The 19,910-nt window shown below is 44.9% G+C and overlaps 1 protein-coding gene across 5 annotated transcripts in view; it reads left to right on the forward strand.

Annotated features, from left to right (window-relative positions):
• The window catches only part of LOC105929377 (transcription factor COE3), a 62,734-nt gene extending 43,131 nt beyond the window's left edge, over positions 1 to 19,603 (forward strand). For 3 of the 5 annotated variants that reach the window (XM_021318877.2, XM_021318870.2, XM_036132042.1), the window contains 6 exons: positions 3,387 to 3,475; positions 8,272 to 8,337; positions 10,956 to 11,118; positions 11,404 to 11,607; positions 16,680 to 16,850; positions 18,398 to 19,603. In XM_021318877.2, coding sequence (XP_021174552.1) covers positions 3,387 to 3,475; positions 8,272 to 8,337; positions 10,956 to 11,118; positions 11,404 to 11,607; positions 16,680 to 16,850; positions 18,398 to 18,429 — 725 coding nt within the window. In that variant the 3' untranslated portion in view covers positions 18,430 to 19,603. The remainder of the gene's footprint in view (positions 1 to 3,386; positions 3,476 to 8,271; positions 8,338 to 10,955; positions 11,119 to 11,403; positions 11,608 to 16,679; positions 16,851 to 18,397) is intronic. The other 2 variants (XM_012867137.3, XM_021318879.2) reach the window with 1 other exon arrangement.
• Positions 19,604 to 19,910: the final 307 nt, after the last annotated feature.

Here is a 19,910-nt window from a genome sequence, read left to right on the forward strand (position 1 = left end):
ACTTGTATCTCTAAAATCACCAGGTACATTGTATTCTGGGACAGAACCAGGGTTTGGCTGGATGTCTAATGCAGTAAGAGCAAAACAACTAGACATTTCCTTTTATTCTTTGTCACCGGAGGATAGCAGCAACATGTTCTAATGAGGTTTTAGCCTCTTGAGAATAAGGACTTTGGAGACTTTTTAGAGAAACACTAAATATTCAAAACCCAGCAGTTTAAGTTGATAAAATTCACAGGTGAGCCCAAAATTAATGTTCCTTGTATGGTGTCTATTTTGCAGGATTTTTAGTCAGAAACCTCTGTTGAATCCTGGGTGCCGAAAGCATAGCCTCTAAAACTCCAAGCTATAAAAATGCACAGTCATGAAAAACAAATCAATCAGAAAGAGTCCTGTTTGGTGAGTTCCTCTTAGGAAATGTAGTGATGACAGCTGGTGGCTAGCAGGTCAAGTTGGTTGCTGGAAGGTAGAGCTGCCATTCTGCAACCAATTTGGAGGAATGTTTGCAGCAACAGAAAGATCTCCATCAAGTTTCTGGTGTTAGCAATGAGTTTTAGGAGCTGGCTCCATCAGAGCTTCTTTCACTGTAAGATGCTCCCACCAGGACCTGCTCCCATCAGGACCTGCTCCCATCAGGACCTGCTCCCATCAGGAGATGCCTCCTTCAGGAGAGGCCTCGTTCAGGACCTGCTTCCTTCAGGAGATGCTCCCATCAGGACCTGCTTCCTTCAGGAGATCCCTCCTTCAGGAGATGCTTCCTTCAGGACCTGCCTCCTTCAGGAGATGCCTCCTTCGAGACCTGCCTCCTTCAGGAGATGCCTCCATCAGGACCTGCCTCCATCAGGACCTGCCTCCTTCAGGACCTGCCTCCTTCAGGAGATGCCTCCATCAGGACCTGCCTCCATCAGGACCTGCCTCCATCAGGACCTGCCTCCTTCAGAAGATGCCTCCTTCGAGACTTGCCTCCTTCGAGACCTGCCTCCTTCAGGAGATGCTTCCTTCAGGACCTGCCTCCTTCAGGAGATGCCTCCTTCGAGACTTGCCTCCTTCAGGACCTGCCTCCTTCAGAAGATGCCTCCATCAGGACCTGCTTTCTTCAGGAGATGCCTCCTTCAGGACCTGCCTCCTTCAGAGGCTCTCCTCAGGAGGAACACCTCCCATGATGCGAACCAGGGAAACATTCAAACTCCTCTATAATTCATCATGTAAACAGAAATTTCTGAAGCTAGTCTGAGATTACTTCAGATGTCTGGACTTGCTTAACCCTATTACGGTTACGGGATATTTGTTCTAAATGATGTTTCAGAACACAATAAAATACAAAGCTTTTACTGTCAACTCTGGTGCACTGATCCCATCTCTATGTTTTACATTAACATGCATGCATCTGGAGTCAGAAGGAGGTCTATTTACATGAGTTTAAAACCAGCTTCCTGGTACCACTTAAAGAAATCTTAGTGAAACCAATAAACCTGAAGTTTCCCTCTCAGGCACTTCAGACTGATCCCAAGCATCCCATAATAAGTGGTTCGCTTGGTTTAAACGTTCAGCTGGAATTCTTTAAATTGAAGGAGAGGCACGGCAGATCCAGTTTCATCGGTGAGCAGACAGCAGCAGGTGAAAGAGAAACACAGCAGATAACAAAGTGAACAACATCAACAAGGTCACAGCGGCTGCAGATAACACAGACATCAGGAGAGCTAACACACTCTATAACTGCAGCTGGTTCCGCCCTGTGGGCCTTCAAGGACTGAGCACACACACACTCCCTGCACACTGTGATGATGTATAGGACAGTCAGTCTAAAGCTTGTTAAATGCAGCTGAACCAAGACAGGATTATGATTCAAGCGCTCAACACACACAAACACACACATGTGCACCCTTAGAGCTGCGCTCCGCTGCATTCACTGATGCTCTGATTTATCACCCTCCAACCTGCTTTAACTGTAAAGGATGTTCCAGGAGGAGAAGAAAATTTAAATAAAGCCTAATCGAGTCACAGAGAAAGCACGAGTCACAGCGGTGTGCACGAGTCAGAGTGATGTGTATGAGACACAGCACTTTAGACGAGTCACAGAGTGCAGATGTAACAGCAGCTTACATGCAGGAATGTTCACAAGTCCCAGTTACATGCAAAAGTCCCAGTTACATGCAAAAGTCTCAGTTACATGCAAAAGTCTCAGTTACATGCAGAAGTCCTTGTGACATGCACAGAAACATGAAACAGTGAGCAGCATAAATTCTGCACACAAAGAGGCCTGAATTTGCTCGTTGTTGAGTTCCTTTAGAGAATGAGGCTCTTTGGGAGGTTCTGTTCTGAACTACAGAAGCAACTCTTGTTTCATTTGCCATGTGATCATGTTTGTTTCTTTAGATTGGGGGTGTCACTCACGTTCCGGCACGTGGGACCAAATTGTCAGGTCCAAATTGTCCGAGGCCAAAAAATAATTAAATAAAAAATACACAAAAAAAGTGTGTTGTGAATTTTTTTATCTGCTCTACAAAATTCAATTCAATTGAATTTTACTTACATAGCACCAAAATTCATGAAACACGTCATCTCAAGGTTCTTTCCAGAGTCAGACTCCATCAGATCCTCCAGGTTGGTGAGAAAGTTTCCTCTCTAAGGAAACCCAGCAGGTTGCATCAAGTCTCTCCAAGCAGCATTCACTCCTCCTGAAAGAGCGTAGAGCCACAGTGGACAGTCGTCTGCATTATTGATGGCTTTGCAGCAATCCCTCATACTGAGCATGCATGAAGCGACAGTGGAGAGGAAAACTCCCCTTTAACAGGGAGGAGAACCTCCAGCAGAACCAGAACCAGGCTCAGTGTGAACGCTCATCTGCCTCCACCCACTGGGGCTTAGAGAAGACAGAGCAGAGACACAGAAAGCTCAGAAGCTCACATTGACCCAGGAGTACTTTCTATGTTAGAGAAGACAGAGCAGAGACACAGAAAGCTCAGAAGCTCACATTGACCCAGGAGTACTTTCTATGTTAGAGAAGACAGAGCAGAGACACAGAAAGCACAGAAGCTCACATTGACCCAGGAGTACTTTCTATGGTAGAGAAGACAGAGCAGAGACACAGAAAGCACATAAGCTCACATTGACCCAGGAGTACTTTCTATGTTAGAGAAGACGGAGGGGTTAGAGAGTTTTTCCCGTTTGATTGAATTTGACTTTGGAAAGTGCCTTGAGATGACATGTTTCATGAATTGGCGCTTTATAAATCAAATTTTATTGATTTGAATACACAGTGTTCACGGGTGTTCCTGTGACCAAACGGAGGTCAGAGGGACCGCTGTGTGCTTTAACTAGTCCTCATCATTTAGCTGGATTTGCAGAAACTATTAATGAGTAAATATCCTCTTTCTTCTCTGTAGCACTCAATGAGCCCACCATTGATTACGGCTTCCAGAGGTTACAGAAGGTCATCCCTCGTCACCCCGGAGACCCTGAGAGGCTGCCCAAGGTACCACATGACACATAAAGTGCAGAAACTCTGGAAACGCGGGTAGACAGACAAACCCAGAGCCAGAGTGGTTCTGTGTGTTCCTTCCATCAGCATGCGTTCTAGTTGGCTGCTCTGAGTCTGATAATCATCTACCGACTCTGCTGTTTAACTTGTGTGTCAGTCAGCTTGCTACGTGCTACACACACCCATGCACACATCCTTGTTTTAAATACTTCCTGTGGACCTTGACTTCCAATGACTAACGCTAACCCTAATAGACACCTTAGTCTCTTAGCCTAACTTCTAGCCCTGAAAAATATGAGGACCAAAAATGTCCTCACTTTGGTGGAGAAATACATAAACAGTGGTCTCAATTGGCAGTAAATACAAGTACACACACACACACACACACACACACACGCACACACTGGGACCGTTGCTGGACTCGTGGCTCCTGCAGCTGGTCAGGAGTTTCCAGGTGTGGCAGTGTGAGTGAAGCAGCAGAGGGCACGAGTGTGGAGGAGCTCTCGGCTTTAGTTAATGAACATGTGAGCGTGCAAACGTGCAGCAGTTCAAAGAGGATTTGTGCCGTGTGCTTTGTTTCTCCAGCTGCCCTGATGTGAGATGACATGATGTTAGCTCTGTAATGAAAACCACATCCTACCACGTCTTCAATAATTCATCTGAAGTGGTTTTATACAGTTACCCACCTGCCTTGAGCTCAGTGTGCAGCTCAACTACCACGGACTGAGCAGTCACTGACTGGAAATAATTATGAAGATGAACTGGTTTTTACCTACAGACCACCATTCTGGAAGCAGAACAAGACCATGTGAAGGTTTAACCCATGAGTACAGAAGAACCTTAAACTAGGTCGACCCAGAACAGTACCAAGCTGTTAAATCATCCTGTTTTAGCTCATCATCAGTCACGTGTGCAGGAAACATAAAACACAGGAAACACTGTGTGTCTGTGTGTGTGTCTGTGTGTGTGTGTGTCTGTGTGTGTGTGTGTGTACTTGTACTTGCAGCTCAGTGAGCACATACTTGCTTATATTTCACCACAAGTGAGGACTTTGATGTAAAGTGACAACCTTTTCTTTTGGTTCTCACTCTTTTAGGGGTTAGGTTTAGGACTAAGGCGTCAATTAGGTTTAGAGAAAGGATTGAAAATGAGTGGAAGTAAAGGCAAGGTCCTTAGTAAATATTTAAAACAAGTGTGTGTGTGTGCGTGTGTGTGTGTGTGTATGTGTGTGCGTGTGTGTGCCTGTGTGTGTGTGTGTGTGTGTGTGTGTGTGTGTGTGTGTGTGTGTGTGTGTGTGTGTGTGTGTGCGTGTGTGTGCCAGTGTGTGTGTGTGCCTGTGTGTGTGTGTGTGTGTTAAGCCCATTGGTAAACAGGACGGTTGAAACAGTCAAATCAGGTAATCAGTGAGTGCAGCCATGTGGCAAGAAAAGAGATTGGCACACACACGATTATCAGCCGTCATCTTATCTGATTCCTATAAAAACTAACATCTGTGTGTCTCTGCTGCAGTCCTGTCCTCCATCCAGTAACTGTCCAACTAAGCCTGCTGCAGGCGGTGTGTCTGACCCCAGGCAGATGGGCTGTAGCTCCATGCACTCTGTGAACATGACAGACTGAAATATAAATCACACCATCAGAGTTGGAATGAGCTGATTGATTACATCAAATTAATCACGGCCATCTTGCATCATCATGATCAGAAGGTTGGATAGAGTGAATTAAGAATGATGCTTAAATCAAGTTTCTGTGCTGGAAATAATTCTGCAGGTTTAAATGAAAGAAGAATGTTCTGTGCAGAGTTTTCCACTGCTTGCATGTGCAGATTCTCAGTTTTCCGGCTCATTGCCACAGCAAACAGGCTTAAATCGGAAGCAACCGGACTCAATTCTGGCGGCTTGCCAGTGTGAGCTATACTGAATTCACAAATGCTTCTGGATAGGTGTTGAAATCTGACTTAAGCCTGTTTGCTCTCTTCTCTAAGTGTTGTTTTCATGGAACATTGCTGGTTCTTTAAGTTTAGAATCCATCCAACATCCTGAACTTCTGATGGAAACACAGGTATCCTCCTTCAGGAGCTTTCATGCAGCTCATTTCTCTTTTTGAAAAGGTTCTGGAAAAACTGAAGTTTGCGAGCTGTTCTGGGCGGGTCTAGGAAAAGGCTTTAGTCAGACATCTGTCCCTAACTCCAGTCATCCACAGATGTTTGTTCCTAGACGACACTTTTCCAGGCATTAGAACATCTGGAAGTACGTCCCTGGAACAATTAGAGGAGACCAGAACCGAACATTTTCTGTCATTGTTACAGGAACAGGTGCCTTCTGGTCAGAAGGTTCTGAGCATGACGGTACTGAACCAGATGGTTCTGGATGTTAACATGTTGACACAGATTTTATTGTAACATATGTTACTCAGAAAGGTGGTTTCTGGAAGAGATTAATTATAGGCCTACCTGCATTTGTGAAAAATACGATTCTGAACCAAAGGGTTCTGGATCAGATGATATGGAACAGGTGGTACTGAAACAGATGTTTCCTTGGAGCATTCTGGATTGTAATGGAAAAGAGAAACTGGATCAGATGGGCCTGGAAAAATGGTTCCAGGCCTGATGGTGCTGGACCAGATACATATGAACTATATTGTTCTGGAAACATAGTTCTGGATATGATGTGTTTTTCAATCTGAAGGTTCTGGACCATACCAGAATCATGTTTCTAGAACGTGCTTCTGGGTCCCATTGCACTGGTTTCAGGCCTTTGCTTCCAGAACAGATGGTTCTGTGCTCAATGGTTCTGGATCAGACGATATAGAGAAGGTTGCACTGAAACGGATCATCTGGAATATGGGATACTAGAAGAGATGGTTCTGGATAGGATGATAATAAGACCAGTGGTTCTGGAACAGATATTGGTACACCAGGTGGTTCTGAAGCAGCCGGCAGGGAGCTTTTGGGTCACATGGCTGTAGAACCAGGTGAGTTTGAGGCATGACGACACGGTTGTCTCCTGGTTTTTGTATAAACAGGCTGTGAAGTTTTATACGACGGATTATTGTTTGATTAATTTAGACTTTTATCTTCATGTGATTATTTCTCCTGTTGGGTTTATTGGAGTTTATTTCCTGCTGCTTAAACAGAAGGATTAATGTGTGTGTGTGTCTGTGTGTGTGTGAGGAATAATTGGTTTCCTCCTCAGTGATGACATCCCAACCTTCAGCTTCATCTCCCTGCTAACCCTGTTAATGTGTGTGAGAGATGCTTGTCATCTCGGAGCGTAACAATGAAACACTTGTAATAATAAGGCTTCCATTTGTCTCTATAAACAGCACCTCTGTCTGTGTGTGTCTGTGTGTGTGTCTGTGTGTGTCTGTGTTGTGTGTGTGTGTGTGTGTGTTTTGTGTGTGTCTGTGTGTGTCTGTGTGTGTGTGTTGTGTATTTGTGTGTGCATGGACATAAATCTTCTCTCACTGCAACACTCGAACGTCTCTGCATAAACGAGCAGATCAGAGACAATCTGAGGCAGAGAGGTTCTTCACAGGAAACCACTTTCCTCTCAGTGTGTGACGCGCGCACACACACACACACACACACACACACACACACACACACACACACACACAGAGGCTGTAATGTGTCCGTCAGACAGAGCTAAACTGGCTGTAAATCAGCTTTCCAACAGTTCTTATTATCCCAGGAACATTATGTTAAATATGCTGAAAGGATGAGAAGAGGAGAGAAAGGATGAAAACAAAAGGAATGGAAGATGTAAAGTTACAGTAATAAGAAGAAATAGAAAAAGAGAGAAAGAACATGGAAGAAAAAGAAAAGGAGGACAGACGCTAACAGAAAAACGAAGAAGAGAAACGAAGAAAATAAAATAGCAAGCCAGCTAAATTGATGAAGTGATGGAATAAATAAAGAATAAAAATGATGAGAAAGAAGGGATGATGGATGAATAGATGGGTGGATGGAAGGATGGATGGGGGGGTTAATTGAAAAGCCTCCTGAAGGAGTTTGTAATGAAAAGCAGCAGATTAGCTGGGAGAGTGTTTAATTAAGATAAAGGCTAAATGAAGCATTGTTCTCTTACTGCCTGATTTCACACACACACACACACAGTAATACACAGTAACACACACACAGTAACACACACAGTAACACACACACAGTAACACACACACAGTAACACACACACACACAGTAACAGAGTGGGTCAGATGTGTGTCTGCTCTTCAGCCGCTCGTTAAAGTGAAGTGGATCAGCTTCAGAGACGCTCTGGATCTGTCTGACAACGTGTTGTTGTGTGTGTGTGTGTTACTGTGTGTTACCTTGTGTTACTGTGTGTTATCTTGTGTTACTGTGTGTGTGTGTCAGATGTAACGGCTTTCTGATGAGTGTAAACATGATTCTAAACCACTTACCTTGTTGAACTCGTGTAGCGTTGATCAGCTGAAGTAAACTACAGCAAACAAGAGTCATGTGACCTAAAAGCTGCTGATAAAAAGACTCTGAGACAATTTCTCATCATGTTCTTCTTGACAGATTATCCTCTTTAGGGTTTTCTGTCACATCTATGAAGGGGTTCAAATATTATCCAATAGCCCTTCTGTCTTTGAAATTGTCTTCCTCAACCCATCTGTGATCCTGACTCTCTGTACTCGTTTAAATCTCCACCCTGACCCTATTATTATTATTGCAATTATTACGTTCATGAGGCTGACATACACTTTTCATAAACTGCTTCCCTTTGAACAGCTTAACTTAAATACCCCCCCCCCCCCCCCCCCCATTACAGGAAGTGCTCCTGAAGAGAGCAGCGGACCTGGTGGAGGCGCTCTACGGTATGCCCCACAACAACCAGGTGAGATGAACACCTGAACATTCACTTCAGCAGGTCTCCCTCAGGTTCACTGAGGTCACACAAACAACGGGATCATTTCAGTTTGGGGATAATTCATCCAGGCAGAAACCAGGAATGTATTTAGAGAGTAGCTTGCTTTGTGAATCCAATACAGAAATAATTTAAATAACTGAAATCAGCTGCAAAAAACCAGGAGATTGCACTGCGTCCTGAATTCCTCCAGTTTATCTCATCACTGTTGTGCACTACGGATTAGTTGATTATACATGTTTATCAAGGCTTATATTTAAGAATCCGAATTAATAATTATCAAAGAGTGAACCAGAAAATAGGCGATACGAACACAAGCCTTTGGGCAGTCATCCCTTTGCACAAAATAAGCACAAACAATTGTTCTTTATGGTAAATGTCCTGGACTTTAATGTACAGTCAGTGATTCCCTCAGTCATGCTGAGCTACACTGCAGAGACAGAAAGAAACGGGCCAGACAATCAAATAATCTGCCACTTACAAAACTAACTCCTACCTGAGCCTGCTGTTTATATATTAAGGCATTTATGAATTAAAACAGTTCAACTACACAGTTAATATGAATGAGCGAATAAATTCTCCACCTTCACTAAACTACTCCCTATGCTACTGAAAGGATAAAATAACAACTAAAAGTAAAATACAAAGGTGATCAATTATTAACTAATGAAGAGACTTAGAAGTGATGAACTGGGAAACAAGCAATGGGGTACCGCGAGCGAGCTATTTTTAGAAACACAACATCACGATGACGTCACATCACGTGGTACGCAGTGGGGCAAACTCCGGAAAGCCGCCGTTGTTTTGCTGTAAAAGAGACGTGCGTTAGCCTAGGTTTTACTCGGTAAACGACTGCTTTTTCCAAATCTAAGATCATGGTTTTTAAACATTGTTGCTATGGAACGTGCAACAGCGACTCGAGTTACGCTGATCGGCCGCATATGAAGGATGTTTTCTTCAAGACTGCCAAGGAGAAATGTGTGCGCTTGGTACACCGGGGCGGTCAGCCTACACAACAGTTCAACCCGGAAAAAGTTACCAAATTCACCTACATATGTAGCAAGCATTTTGTCGGAGGAAAGGGCCCAACCGAAGAACATCCTGACCCAATTCCAGCGACATCAAGTCAAGGTAAGAGTATTTTGGTGGCCGACATGTTAATAAAGTAGCGCCTGCTACCATGACAGCATATAGGCTATCATGGTAGCAGGCGCTAACATGATAGCCTGCTACCAGGCAAACATTAAACAAACATTAAACATATACCCATTCCTGGACGATGATTGCAAACAACAAAAAAAAAAAAAAACGGCCGACGCTGCCATGATCGCTGCGCAGGAAAAAAAAACAAAGCTTACCGTTCATCAACTCGGCCAGTTTTCCAGTCTTTTTAAGCCCTCGAACCTCAAGCCATCGTTTGAGCTGAAGGTTGGTGTGTTCTTCGACAGTGCGACCAGTAAACCGTGCGTCTGGGACATCGTCTTGGGAAAGTTTAACGGCTGTAAAGTCGGTCATATCGCTGTTTCTGTTGCGCTTGTAATAGCTGGGTTATCCGTGCTCTCTCTCCTGTATGCCCTACCTAAGCGGCAAAAGGGGCGTTGCTCTTGAGACGGTGACGTCACGTGCGCGGTACCGCATTATGGTGAATTAGGTTAAGAAAACGAACCAACAGTAATCTGAAGGTAAACCAGCTACTCAGTAATTATTAAAACTGGACAAAGAGGAATAGTCACACCTTCAGGATCAGATGATCATTTGAGGCAAACTGTGAAACATTAAAGCAACACCAGTGACACACAGATGTGTATTTATGCATCTGCGTGTCTGAGCTTAGTGGCAGCTAGCCTTGGGTAAAGCTAATTAGCAGCTGACTTGCAAACTAATTAGCTTTGCCATGATAGCTGGGCCAATAGCAGACACCGGTTATCTAGCCAATCATCATCACCAGAGAGGCCACGTCAGCTCAAAGTTAGGAAATAGTGTTGAATCTGAAGCAAAGGTCATAACAAAAGATAGAAAAACGAGATCAAGGGAAAACAGGACAACTTAAAAAAAAACATCCCACAATGCAAAGACTGATGTTTCAGGTCTAAATAGTTTCAATCTGTAAAATTTCACTGGCTCTCTTAAAGCTGATCAACCCAAACCAATTTAGGCTAAAAACAGTCTAATCACTGAACACTGCTGTTTGAACACATAAATAAAACAATAACAACCATGGACTGTTCATCTTAACCTAGCCTTAACCCTGCTCAGATGGAAAATAAAAACAACTTCCTTTAACTTCACATCGTCAATTTGGAAGATGAATTAGCTTAAATCGCTTTGGCTTATTAGGGTACATCCACTCACAGCAGAACTGTGGTCTGCACCTCTTCCATGGAGGGACTGACAACTATAGAGTGGCAGAATGCTAATGAGTACTATTGACTGACTATTTCACAGCTCTGTATGTTTCTTCTGTCATGAAACAAGCTGAGTGTGTGGCTTTACATACAATGAGCTGCATTCAGGACTGTTCTCAGGGTTTTATGCATCTTAAAATGGTTTGGGCGATAGACCTTCCTCACTGTCTGCTGTCTCTGCAGGAAATCATCCTAAAGCGAGCGGCAGACATAGCTGAAGCGCTCTACAGCGTTCCCAGGAACCACAACCAGATCCCGTCACTAGGAAACTCTGCCTCTCATGGAATGATGGGCGTAAACTCCTTCAGCGGACAGCTGGCTGTTAACGTCTCTGAGACGACACAAGGTACGAGACGATAAAGCACTTCTTTTCCACAGTAGCTTGGTGAGTGTAGGTCTTATTGGCCAACTAAGGTGGCCAATGAACTGAACTCATCGCTGTCCTGCAGGATTTTCATGTTATCAGAAGGTGGCAAAAAAGTGGAATGGTCTTTCCTGTAGAGGATCAACAAGCCTGAGAGGGCGTTTCTGGTTCTTTAGTTCCAGGTCCAGCAGTCGTTCAGAGGACCCTGGAGCAACACAGTTTCCTTACCAAGTTCTCCCGTCTAATCTGCAATCGTTTCTTTTTCAGTCGGCTACAATCGGAACACAAGCAGCGTGTCACCACGGGGATATGTCCCAAGCTCCACCCCCCAACAGAGCAACTATGGCAACACAGTCAGTAGCAGCATGAACGGTTATGGCAACAGCGGCATGCCGAACCTCGGGGTGGCAACGTCACCGGGTTTCCTGAATGGCTCAGCGGCCAACTCGCCCTACGGCAGTAAGTATCAAGGTAAATATGAGCAACACCACTGATCCTACAATAGCTGCTACTGCTGCGACTACTACTGCGACTACTGCTGCGACTACTACTGCGACTACTGCTGCGACTACTACTACAACAACAACAATGGCTGCTACTACTGCGACTACTACTGCGACTACAACAACTGCTACTGCTGCGACTACTACTGTGACTACTACTGTGACTACTACTGCGACTACTGCTGCGACTACTACTGTGACTACTGCTGTGACTACTACTGTGACTACTACTGTGACTACTACTGCGACTACTGCTGCGACTACTACTGTGACTACTACTGTGACTACTACTGCGACTACTACTGTGACTACTACTGCGACTACTGCTGCGACTACTGCTGCGACTACTACTGTGACTACTACTGTGACTACTACTGCGACTACTACTGTGACTACTACTGCGACTACTACTGCGACTACTGCTGCGACTACTACTGTGACTACTGCTGCGACTACTACTGTGACTACTACTGCGACTACTACTGCGACTACTACTGCGACTACTACTGTGACTACTACTGCGACTACTACTGCGACTACTACTGCGACTACTACTGTGACTACTACTGCGACTACTACTGTGACTATTGCTGCGACTACTACTGTGACTACTACTGCGACTACTGCTGCAACTACTACTGTGACTACTACTGCGACTACTACTGCGACTACTGCTGCGACTACTGCTGCGACTACTACTGTGACTACTACTGTGACTACTACTGCGACTACTACTGTGACTACTACTGCGACTACTGCTGCGACTACTGCTGCGACTACTACTGTGACTACTGCTGCGACTACTACTGTGACTACTACTGCGACTACTACTGTGACTATTGCTGCGACTACTACTGTGACTACTACTGCGACTACTGCTGCAACTACTACTGTGACTACTACTGCGACTACTGCTGCGACTACTGCTGCGACTACTGCTGCGACTACTACTGTGACTACTACTGTGACTACTACTGCGACTACTACTGTGACTACTACTGCGACTACTGCTGCGACTACTGCTGCGACTACTACTGTGACTACTGCTGCGACTACTACTGTGACTACTACTGCGACTACTACTGCGACTACTACTGCGACTACTACTGTGACTACTACTGCGACTACTACTGCGACTACTACTGTGACTACTACTGCGACTACTACTGTGACTATTGCTGCGACTACTACTGTGACTACTACTGCGACTACTGCTGCAACTACTACTGTGACTACTACTGCGACTACTACTGTGACTACTACTGCGACTACTACTGCGACTACTACTGTGACTACTACTGCGACTATTGCTGCGACTACTACTGTGACTACTACTGCGACTACTGCTGCGACTACTACTGTGACTACTACTGTGACTACTACTGTGACTACTACTGCGACTACTACTGTGACTACTACTGCGACTACTACTGTGACTACTACTGCGACTACTGCTGCGACTACTACTGCGACGACTACTGCGACTACTGCTGCGACTACTACTGTGACTACTACTGCGACTACTACTGCGACTACTACTGCGACTATTGCTGCGACTACTACTGTGACTACTACTGCGACTACTGCTGCGACTACTACTGCGACTACTACTGTGACTACTACTGTGACAACTACTGCAACAACAAAAACTGCTACTACTGCGACTGCTACAACAACAGCTACTACTGCGACTACTACTGCGACTACCAATACTACTTCTAGTACAACAACTACTACTGCTGCCGCTACTACAACAACTATTTCTACTTCACAAATGACACATTTACTGCTAGTCCTATTTTTTATTTCTACTGCTGCTACTATGACTAATACTACTTCTACACAACTAATAATAGTACTAATCAGAACTGAAATCTCAGGGTCAAGTAAAAGTATAGGTACCTCTCCAAAATATGACTTTGGTAAAAGTCCAAGTCACTGACTGAAATGTTACTTGAGTAAAAGTCTTAAAGTATCTGAAATGTCTGTATGAAAATTACTGTAAAAATAGATGTACTCAAGTAATGTAATGAAAAGTATAAGTAAAAAGTAAAAGAAGGCAAATACAGTTTGAATGAAATGTTTTATATTTTGGTAAATTTTGAAGGTCAAATTCACTTAAACTAATATAAACCACCAAGTGCAGGCATAATTTAGACCAGGGGGCGTATACTAAGAACATGGTTAAGTGATAAACCAGGTCTAGTTAACCTACAGGAAGTGGTAAACCTGTTAATAAAGACACCTGTAGGTATCATTTAGTTTAGAAAATTAGGACTCCTGGCTCTGCTATTAGATACTTTTCCTATACCACAAGGTTAATTTAACCTGCTTTACAACTGAACCAGCTTCTTAGTATACCCCCCCCCCCCAGTTTAGACAGAAAATACATAGTTTGTGTTAGCCTTCAGTTTTTCCTTCAAGTAAGGTCATAAGTAAGGTCATAAGTACATTACACCACTTACACAACAAGAAGTTACCTCGATGTGTTTCTTCAAGTTGGACGGGGAGTTTTTGTAAAATAGAATTTCTATAACAGACACTTCATGCGGTAGGACGAATCTTTAACACCCACGAAAGAGTACATTGTGTTTAAATAAGGCCACAGCCATGGGTTCTCATCACCAACTGGTGGTTCCCCTGTAGCCGAGTCCGAAACAGGTGTATCCTGTTGGTGGTGATGAACAAGTCCAGGCAAGTCCTGACTTTGTTGCAGTCAATCAGTAGGTGGGGTCAAAACTCTCTCTCTCTCTCTCGCCCGCTCTCTCTCTCTCTCGCTCTCTCTCTCTCTCTCGCTCTCTCTCTAAAATAAAAAATAAAAATACAAAGGAAATAGACAAAAAATACAAAGGAAATAATTACAGTTATAGTGCAGCATTGTATAATCTGATAGCAGCAGGAATGAATGACCTGCGGTAGCGCTCCTTTTTACAGACAGGATGTCTAAGTCTTGCACTGAAGGAGCTGCTCAGCTCTTCTACAGTCTGGTGCAGGGGGTGGAAGGTGTTGTCCATGATGGATGTGAGCTTGGACAACACCCTCCTCTCAGCCACTTCCTCCACTGAGTCCAGAGGGCAGCCCAGGACAGAAGTGGCCTTCCTCACCAGCTTGTTCAGTCTCTTTCTGTCCCGCTCTGTGCTGCCAGGAGCCCAGCAGACGATAGCGTAGAGGAGGGCTGAGGCCACCACAGAGTCATAGAAGGTTTTTAGCAGAGGCCTGCTCACTCCAAAGGACCTCAGCCTCCTCAGGAGGTGGAGCCGGCTCTGGCCCTTCTTATACAGAGCGTCGGTGTTATGAGTCCAGTCCAGCTTATTGTTGACGTGAACACCCAGGTATCTGAAACTCTCCACAGTTTCTATGTCCTGCCCCTGGATGTTCACAGGTGAGTGAGGTGGGGGTCTTCTCCTGAAGTCCATCACCATCTCCTTGGTCTTACTGGTGTTTAAGCACAGATGGTTTTTCTCACACCAGTCCACAAAGTCCATGATGACTGACCGGTACTCCAGCTCGTTCCCCTCAGGCACACAGCCCACAATGGCCGAGTCGTCAGAGAACTTCTGAAGGTGGCAGCTGTCCGTGTTGTAGGTGAAGTCCGAGGTGTAAAGGGTGAAAAGAAACGGAGACAGGACGGACGACCTGGGGGCCCATCCACCCGCTCAAGTCTGCAAAAATATGTGGGAGCCTTAGCTGCTCAGTGAATAACTTTCATCTTACCGTGGTGAAATGCTGTAACAAAATTGTAGAATGTGTGAAATACTAACAATTTACAGCCCCAGGTCCACAGAGATGTGATCTGACGTTCCAAAGTGAGGAGCTGCTGCAGCCTTGTATGCTCCTGGGATGTTGCAGTAGACCTGGTCTAACATACCGCTGGGGAACTTTTACAGTTTCTAGTTCAGCATGACTTCAGTGCCCAGCCTCGACCGCAGCTGCTTGTGCCTACATACAGCTTGTGGCTGTATGTAGGCTGCAGTTATTACCACGGAGCTGAGCTCTCTAACCAGATTAAACGGTCTGCACTAGATGGTCCAAACCGGGGAGCAGAAGGTTCCCATTGTTTTTGTAACCAAGAGTTATGAATGCACAGTGGGAAATCTCTGTGTTTAATCTTCCCTCCAGCTGTAGTCCATTTCAGCTTAAAACAAGGAGAGGCCTGCTAGCTCCACTGCAGCGTTGGGTGTGCTGTTGTCCCAGCACGTCACTGTGAAGATAACTACCCAGCTGTCCATCTTAAGGCCCATTCATACCTCACCTAAAAGACGGATACGTGTGGAGTGTTTCATACGTTCTAACCATCGATTTCGTCCGTATTTTGACACGAAAAATACGGACGATTACAGACGAAACGGATCAATACGGAGCAATACTACCGGAAACGGTGGGGGCGCTGTTGAGTTTGTAGTACAAAATGTCAACAAAATCACAAAGAAGGTTATAATTCTGGGCTTTAAACAATGCCGGGATTCGAGGAACGACTTGCGGAGCTTGTCTGCAGCTACCCACACATATGATGTGTCGTGTCCGGGGCACAGGGACAAACAAAAAGTTTACTTACGGAGCAAATACAACAAAATCACGTCTTGGACCGTCACCATGTTTGATCAGTGACGAATCATTGGCGCCCAGCACTGCCACCTAGAGGACATATTGGTTATTGCGCACCTCAACGGACGGAGGTATGAAGGAGTCAACGGATAGAACATACGGACAGAAATACGGACGTGTAGGCCAAACGTAGGGTATGAATGGACCTTTAGATGAGACGATCCTCAGTCGGCCCAGTTTGTTAGCGACTGATCTGGCGGCCATGAGACTGGGCCGAGCTGTTCTGTGTGGGTTAGCCGTTAGCCTCGCCTGCAGTCCCACATCAGCAGCTATGTGGAACTATTCCTGCCTTTATGCTTGATATTCTGCAATAGTTGTCTGGATTTGTAATCTCAACATATATTCTGAAGCTTTGTGAACTTTTTGGTCTGAAGGATCTAATGAATCTCTGTGTGAACTGGTTAAATTGGTGTTTAACCATTCTGTGTCTTCCAGTTGTTCCCTCCAGTCCCACCATGGCTGTGTCCAACTGCAACTCGTCTCATGGAGTTTTCTCCTTCTCGGCCGCCGTCAAACAGAAGAGCGCCTTCGCTCCGGTTGTCCGGCCATCAGCTTCACCTCCTCCTCCTCCCAACTGTTCAGGCGGCAATGCCAACGGGCTGCAGGGTGAGGGCCCTTCCTCTCTACTCTTCCTCCATCCTTTCCCTCCATCCCAGAACTCCATCCTCCACAGTTCCTCCCGCTGCTTTAATTTTTTTTTGGCTTCCTCATTTATCTTTTGTCTTTCAAACAAAGAAAAGTCAATTTTCACACATTCACAGCCACATAAGTTGTTTTTTATATTATTCTCTGTTCTTTTAAAACCTGTCTGAATGAGTTCATCCCACTGAACCAATCAGTTTATTTTGAAACTAATCCCAGTTATAATTTTCAGCTCAGCAGTCAGTTGTGGCTCAGCTCAACCTGGCCGACTTATAGCTTTTTATCTTCATGTGGATAAATCTTTTTAGTTGTTTTACGCTCTAGTTCTGAATGGATGAAAGCTGTGGTGTTTCCTGCGTAAACAGCTGAGTCCTGTTAGAGCTGCATGAGAGTGACAGGACCAGCAGTGTTTTGTTCCCTGACAGTCACTGATACATCGTCTGAACACGCTGTAAACCGACGCCGTGTTCAGTCAGTTGTGATGTCAGTGTTTCTGACAGAGAGGTTTGTCCGCCCTTAAATATTCATGCTGCTTTCAGCCTCCACAAAGGCCACAGAGTGAGTGTGGAGCCACTAGCAGCTCTGAGCATCCGTCTCTGAACGAAGCCCATCTGAACCGTGATGACAACTGCAGCAGAAACAGAGACAGTTATTTCTGTTATTATTGGGGGATTCCACAGCCATTCATAGCGGTATCTATTGTTCTCCACCTCTGAGCCGGACTCTATTGTCATTCCGTCAATATTAATGCAGTGTGAGGCGTAGGGCGCACCCAAACAGCACAATCTAAAACACTTTTAAAAGTATAACGTTAAGCCAGCCTAATTTCTGACAGTTTTTCAGTAGTTTGTCATTAGACCAGGGTCAGTGTTTCTACTGGTACCAGGAGGCGATACCTGGACCCTGCAGAGGTCGCACAGGCAGTGCAACTCCACCAAGATGGCACATTCATCCGGGCCGCTGCCAGAAGGTTTGCTGTGTCTCCTGGCACCGTCTCTGCAGCATGGAGGAGATTCTAGGAGGCAGGCAGTTACTCCAGGAGAGCTGGACAGGGCCGTCTGAGGTCCCTAACCCATCAGCAGGACCGGTATTTGCTTCTTTGTGCGAGGCAGAACAGGATGAGTACTGCCAGAACCCTACAAAGTCACCTCCAGCAGGCCACTGGTGTGAGTGGATCACTGTGAGGAAAAGGCAAGATATGAGCTGAGGGAATAAATGCAGCAAGTTCTGAGAAAACTACTGGGAGTTTAACTTACTGGTTATTCTGGTTATATAAGTTATATGAGGGGGGTAAGCAGAGTCCTGGCGTCTTTGTGATGAGCTGCGATCTGATGTGATGGTTAAGGGGACAGAGGTAGGCTCAGCCACATAACATTTGGCTCTGGTCCGAGAATCGAGGAGGCAGGGCTGACATTAAGATGCACTGACGATGAAGATTTTTTTTTAAATTTATGTTATTGTTTTATGAACCAGAGACTGAGGCTTTTGTTCTTCTTCGTCTTGTTCTGCAGCTATGTCAGGACTCGTCGTTCCTCCCATGTGAAGCATTTTCCTCCTCCTTCCTCACCTCCCTCTTCACCTTCAGCCTCGAGCAACAATCACCTCAGAGGAGGAGGGGCATGGGGTCTCCGGAGGCGGAGCCTCAGGCAGCTGCTGACCAATGAGAGCGATGACCCTGTCTGCGATTTGACCAAGCAGATTATGAAAAAGACTTTTGGTGAAACAGTTTTCTGCAGGTGCTTTTTCCTTTCTGGTTCTGATATCTGGCCTCCGTCAAAATAAATCTGTGATGTCACACTTGGAAGGTGACATCACTTCCTAAACCTGAGTAGGCTTGGTTTAAAAGCAAGAAATTACAAAAAAATAAAGGTATAACCAGCTGTTTTTAACTGACTTACCAGGTGTTACCTGTGTGATGTCACAGAGAGCTGTGGAAACACCTGAGTGCAGGTGAGGCTGAAAGTGGGTGGAGCAAACATTCAGAGAGCTCATTCTGAAGTCCCACAGAGCCAATCCTGGTTTCCATTTCTTTTAGCCCTTTCAGGAAGATCATTCAAAAGCTAGTTTTGAACACCTTCTGTTATCACCTTGTTGTCTGATAAAAAAGTAACAGATTTATTTAATGCCTTTAAGGTTTTCTAAACACAGAGTTGTGTTAAAGCACAGTTTGAGAAATGCATAAGCCCCGCCCATTAACAGTTTAGTTCCTCCCACTGTCTGTTTTTTAACGCGTACACTGTAAAAACTAACCCTGCATTGGATCCAAAATCGTCCCACGGCCGTCCATCTTCTCGTGTCTCGGCTGCAGCCCCCCCGTTGTTCAACGTCCCACCCTGTCACATAAGCCCCGCCCCGTGTCTTTGTGTGGGTTTTGTGATTTTTGCTGAATTCGTAGCTAACTGAAAACTTCTTTGTCACTACTGTGGTTGATGACACACCACTGCTGTTACTGTGGCGACCTGTTTTTGTATCATATTAAATCTAAATATTTATATCAGATTGTTTTTAGTATCAATGGATGTTTGTCATATCGTCACGTGTCTTAACGTGCGTGTGCATGTGTTGTTGCCACACCCACCAACAGCTCTTGTTTTATATCACATATTTATAGATCTGTCAACCAAAGCTGCCGTCCAATCAGCTGCACCTGTTTGTTTTTAATGTGAACCATGTTGTAACTTCTCCACAGTGAATAAAGTCAGCAGGTCGCTCTGACAGACTCTGGTGCTTTCTTTCCTGCTTCACAACATCCTAATGCCGGGTCTGTCTAATCACGGGAAAACAAGGGGGGGGGGGGGGGTGCTCTGTCCACGTGAATTTAAAGTAAGGGAGTGCAGATTATTAAATATGTTCAGGAGAGTAGGCTAACCTAATATAATGTGAGGAAGGATAGGAAGTGTAGAAGAAGGAGAAAAGCTACAGATTTTAAATGAATCAAACGTCACTGAAACAGCTGGTTTCCAGTCAAAACATCACCTGGAACTAGACTTGGTTTTGGACCAAGAACATAGGACACTACAGTCC

This window comes from Fundulus heteroclitus, unplaced genomic scaffold, assembly GCF_011125445.2.
Source record: "Fundulus heteroclitus isolate FHET01 unplaced genomic scaffold, MU-UCD_Fhet_4.1 scaffold_47, whole genome shotgun sequence".
In the NCBI taxonomy this organism is placed as follows: domain Eukaryota; kingdom Metazoa; phylum Chordata; class Actinopteri; order Cyprinodontiformes; family Fundulidae; genus Fundulus; species Fundulus heteroclitus.